This window comes from Myotis davidii, unplaced genomic scaffold (assembly GCF_000327345.1).
Source record: "Myotis davidii unplaced genomic scaffold, ASM32734v1 scaffold453, whole genome shotgun sequence".
Taxonomy (NCBI): domain Eukaryota; kingdom Metazoa; phylum Chordata; class Mammalia; order Chiroptera; family Vespertilionidae; genus Myotis; species Myotis davidii.
The window spans coordinates 3,052,794-3,057,890 of NW_006285234.1; the positions used below are offsets into that span (position 1 = coordinate 3,052,794).

General features: G+C 41.1%; 1 protein-coding gene and 1 pseudogene across 1 annotated transcript in view; both read right to left on the bottom strand.

Annotated features, from left to right (window-relative positions):
- The window catches only part of LOC102774054, a 3,746-nt pseudogene extending 2,965 nt beyond the window's left edge, over window positions 1-781 (bottom strand).
- LOC102774344 (IST1 homolog) overlaps window positions 381-5,097 on the bottom strand; it is a 13,321-nt gene continuing 8,604 nt past the window's right edge. The window contains exons 7-8 of the mRNA XM_015558809.1: window positions 3,560-3,748; window positions 381-869 (exon numbers count right to left, since the gene is read on the bottom strand). Coding sequence (XP_015414295.1) covers window positions 804-869; window positions 3,560-3,748 — 255 coding nt within the window. The 3' untranslated portion in view covers window positions 381-803. The remainder of the gene's footprint in view (window positions 870-3,559; window positions 3,749-5,097) is intronic.

Below are 5,097 nucleotides of genomic sequence, written 5' to 3' on the forward strand. Positions count from 1 at the left end.
CTAAAGCATTCCAGGTAAAATTGTGTCTGTGGTTAAGATCAATGGATAAAACAACATATTAGGTTAACGCATCTTCTGGGAAAAAATGACTAAATTTATCTTAGTACTAAAAACCTACCTACTCTTTTTTCATGCATCCCTGGACTCTGATGTCATTATTGTGCAAGGGAGGAGGAAGAAAAAAGGAAAATAATGGGTAGATGGAGTGAAGACTACTCTAATAAGTTCCTCTCTACGGCTATCTAAGTAAAGCATTCTCTAAGTCTATCTTGAAAGAAATTTCTCTGGTATTGAAGAAGTAGAGCAGAGGAGGCAACATTGCTAGTCTGGATATAAAGATGGACACATTTATACCTTAACTAATAATAAAAAAAAAAGGAAAAAAAAAAGTCACAACAATATGTCCCCCAGAATGAAATCCCAGCCTCAAAGACAGTAGGCTATTAATGTTTTTGAAAAAACAGCATATAAGAGGCTGGAAAATTAGACAATTCTCCCAACATGGAAATGGTGGTAATGGTTACACTGTGTTGGCAATCTTCTTCAAGGGCAATTGGAATTTTTTTTAAAAGGCACAATTATTCAAAACATGTGACAAGATGATCTAGTACAGTAGCGGTTTTAAAACTTTATCTGTATTAAAGATCTGTTTGAGATCCATATCCACTTTGAAAATTGTTAACTATTATCAGGGAACATTCTGTACTCCGGGTAAATCGCTAATAAACTTCTCTCACCAATGGAGGAATGACAGTCTTATAACAACTGAAATAGCTTCCATGACTATCAAGCAATTCCAGCTACTACCAGGATTCCTTATACTTACCAGGAACCAGAATAGGACGCAAATCATTCTTAAAGGAGTCATTCTGAAAGAAAAGAAAGATCACTGGGAAGCAACTGGTTTGAGTTCCAAACACATATTTTGTTCATAGTAAGCCTTCAATAACTATTTCTTAAAATTAACGTGAGTGAACTTTATCACAATCACGCTGCCTTCTTGTGTGAGGCAAAGTGTACGGATGCCTTCTGGAAATCAGCCTTAGGAGTGAGTATGGTTTTTGCTTCTTCTTCTTTTTTTTAAATATATTTTATTGATTTCAGAGAGGAAGGGAAAGGGATAGAGAGATAGAAGCATCAATGATGAGAAAGAGTCATTGACCAGCTGGATCAAGCCCGCAACCCAGGGATGTGCCCTTGACTGAAATTGAACCTGGGACTCTTCAGTCCGCAGGCCGACACTCTATCCATTGGGCCACACCAGCCAGGGCAAGTTTTTGCTTCTTCTGTCACCTGTGGCCTCATATAAGAATGGGGAAGTCTTTTATCTTCCAGTCTAGAAATGCTGCTTGTGAAGAATGATTCAGTTTAATAAAATCTGAGGATTCTTTCTCCAACAAATAAATAATACCAAAAAAAGAAAAAAGAAAAAGGAGAGGTGGGGAAAAGGAAGTATTAGAGATTAAAGAGTTAAAGAGACATATCAACTGAACATAATGTGTGGATCTTTTTAGGTCTTGATTTCAACAAAATAACTGTAAAAATGCATTTTTGAGGCAATCAGAGAAATTTAATATGGGTTGAGTATATGATATTAAGGAATTGTTTTTCAATGTGTTAGCTTTCATAATGACATTGTTTTATATTATAAAAACAAAGGGTTCATGTTAGAAATATATATTGACGTATTTACAGGTAAAATTATGTAATGCCTAATATTTGCTTTAAATTCCTTCTCTCTTAGGAAGAAATAGGTAGATGAAATAAGAGCAGCAGAACGTTGATAACTGTGGAAAATGAGTGATGAGTATGCAAAAGTTCAGTATATTGTTCTAATTATGAATATTTTAAATTTTCCATAGAGTTTTCTTCTTCTTTTTTTTTTACAGAAATGTTACTCTTTTTTTTAATATATTTTATTGATTTTTTACAGAGAGGAAGGGAGAGAGATAGAGAGTTAGAAACATCGATGAGAGAGAGACATCGATCAGCTGCCTCCTGCACATCTCCCACTGGGGAGGTGCCCGCAACCCAGGTACATGCCCTTGACCGGAATCGAACCTGGGACCTTTCAGTCCGCAGGCCGACGCTCCATCCACTGAGCCAAACCGGTTTCGGCAGAAATGTTATTCTTAAAAATACAGCTAAAGAGGACAGAGCTGCCCTAGCCGGCTTGGCTCAGTGGATAGAGCGTCAGCCTGGGGACTGAAGGGTCCCAGGTTCGATTCCCATCAAGGGCATGTACCTGGGTTGCAGACACATCCCCAGTAGGGGATGTGCGGGAGGCAGCTGATCAATGCTTCTCTCTCATCGATGTGTCCAGCTCTCTATCCCTCTCCCTTCCTCTCTGTAAAAAAAGCAATAAAATATATATTTTTTAAAAAAAGAGGACAGAGCTGCGTTTGATTTGTAATAAGACTTCAATACATGCACTTATTATTTTAGGCTAATTTTCCCAACCCCCAACTTTTGTGATACTGTCCTATTACCACACAGTGCCCAAAATCAAATAAACACATTAGTACAATACTTAGAATCATTATTAGCAGTATCTGGTAGTTACTCTGTCCTAGGATAGAATGAACCCCCTCAGTAGCTTCTGAGGCTAATATATTTCTATCACCACAATTACTTTAGCAAACCTGGTTGCCTTCATTTCTGCAACATCATGCAGAGTTAGTGATTCTTCTTTTTATTCTTAAATCCGAGGACTTGTGCCCTTGGTGGTGTTGCCAAGTGGTTAGGCCCACAAACCAAAGGGTTACAGGTTCGATCCCCAGTTGAGGTTTGTGTGAGAGGCAACCAATCCATGTGTCTCTCTCACATGGATGTTTTTCTCTCTCTCTCTCTCTCTCTCTCTCTCTCTTTCCCCAGGGGCCCCTCCCTTCCTCTCTCCCTCCCACTCTTTCTAAAACTCAAAGGAAAAAATATTCTTGGGTGAGATTTAACACACACACACACAACCAGAGGACTTGCACTCCAAAAGTAGAAGCTGCACAATACACAAGGTGTTAATTCAGACAAATAATTTCAACAAGGAGTTTATGCCTAAAATATAAAATCTCAAAAACAGCTCCATGGGGCCCGATATGAATAATAAAACTATTTCTTTTTACTTCACCCTGAAGGAACAAGGAGGGAAGAAAATGAATGCCTGTGGCTCTTTACTTTTTAGGTATTTGACCGCTCTAAATCTGTATATACACCCAAGTTATGAGATGTTTATCCTGTTTTCAGCATGAGAGTAAACTGTTTTCACTACATATAAATTGAATACATCTCATCTTCAATTCGAGTCTAAATCACTGTACATTTGTCGAGCTCGCACAAATGTTCTTTGCAGTCGATACCGTGCTATTGTCCAGAGGTTGATGAAAGGCTGTATGTGGCCCTATTTTCTCATGAATTTCAGCACAAAAACACATTAAATATAAGCTAAATAACTGCCTTAAAAAAAACCTCACAAAGATCATTTTTCCACTCAAAAGGCCCATTTAGAAATAGACGCTAGCAGTACTGACAGTCTCATTTCAGATTCAACTTCCTTAGCCGTACTGACCTGTCTTCCCGGAGGAAGGGATGAGAAACAAGGGACAGAGGAAGGCACAGGTAGAGGCTCTGGCGCAGATATTGGTGATGCCCGAACTGGTTCACCAGGTCCTGCTACAGCTCCCCCACCGCCGTCAAGGGCGCCTTTCTTGTCCTCCTCGGTAAATCCAACACTAACCGGGTCTGCGGGGGCTTCCGCCTGAAGCAAGAGGGCGAGAATAATATCGGGTCCTCGATTTATTACACATTTGTTTATTGCATCCCTACTACAGGCCAAACTCCTTGGAAAACCCTGGGGAAGAAACAGTGAGCAAAGAGACATGGCTCCTGCCCTCGGGAAACAGAATCTAGTGTAAGTCAGGGACAGTGCACAGCAACCTCGGGCTTTCTGCCAGACACGCTTCTCCTTTCCCCCTGTTTCAATGACTGTGTTCTGAGTACCTATGGGGTCAGACACTGTGGTCCACCAGCGATGCAGAGCTAAGCCTAAACATGCATCCTGATGTCTACAAGAACGTGTAGCGAATCTTATCAGGGGTAAACTCTTATAAACCAGGCACAGTTCTGGGGATGCCACGATGAACGCAACAGACGAACGTCCCTGCCCTCCTGGAGCTGATGATATTCCAGTGGGAGAGACAGATAATAAACAAGATCACTAAGCGTGTTAGATAAAGACAGGAGCGATAGAGAAAAAATATAAAGCAGGGAGAGGGAAGAGGTGGACATTTTAGAGAAGGCAGCTAATAAGGGCCTCACACTGAGAATGGGTGTGGGCAGCCTCCTCAGTCCTAGGAAAGCCATTGTCTATTATTCTAAGTGAAAGAAAAAGCCGCTGGGGGGGGGAGGGGCACTTAAAAGCAGAGGTGTGACATCATCTGACTTGGGTACTAACCAGATCTCTGAAGGCTGCATTGAACATCCAAGAATGAGGAAGAGGAGTAGAGAAGCAGGAAAAACAGTGAAGAGCCTCTTGCAATCATCCAGGGAAGAGGTTGGTGCAGGTTATCCCAGGATACTGTCAGTGGAGATGGTGAGAAGGGGCAGGATGCTGCCTATATGTAGAAGGTGGAATAACCAGGACTTGCTGAAGATTGGTTGGGGGCTAGCAGTTGAGAGAAAGGGGGGAGTCAAGAGGTATCGAGATTTTTTGCCCTAGCCTAGCATCCCCATGCACTGTAGAATGAATGGGTTCTTGGAAGGGGTAAGTCTTACCTGGTAAGAGCACATGTTAAGTTTGAGATGCCTCTGAAATATTCAAGTAAAGGTATTTATATCAAGAAAGTGGGTGGATATATGAGGATGGAGTTCATACCAGCCTAGAGGCCATAGCTATATACTAGTATGACTAGAAGTCCTCACCATTAAGATGGTATTGAAAACCAGGATGTTAGATAAAATCACCTAGAGAGTAAGGAAGAGAGAGAAGAGGTCCAAGGCTGAGCCCTCGGGCACATCTTGACTACCATTTCATGTAGCGTTTACTTCTTCACAGTCCCTTTTGGTATTATCTCTATTTTTACAATGTGTCATTTCCCCCCCCCCCCA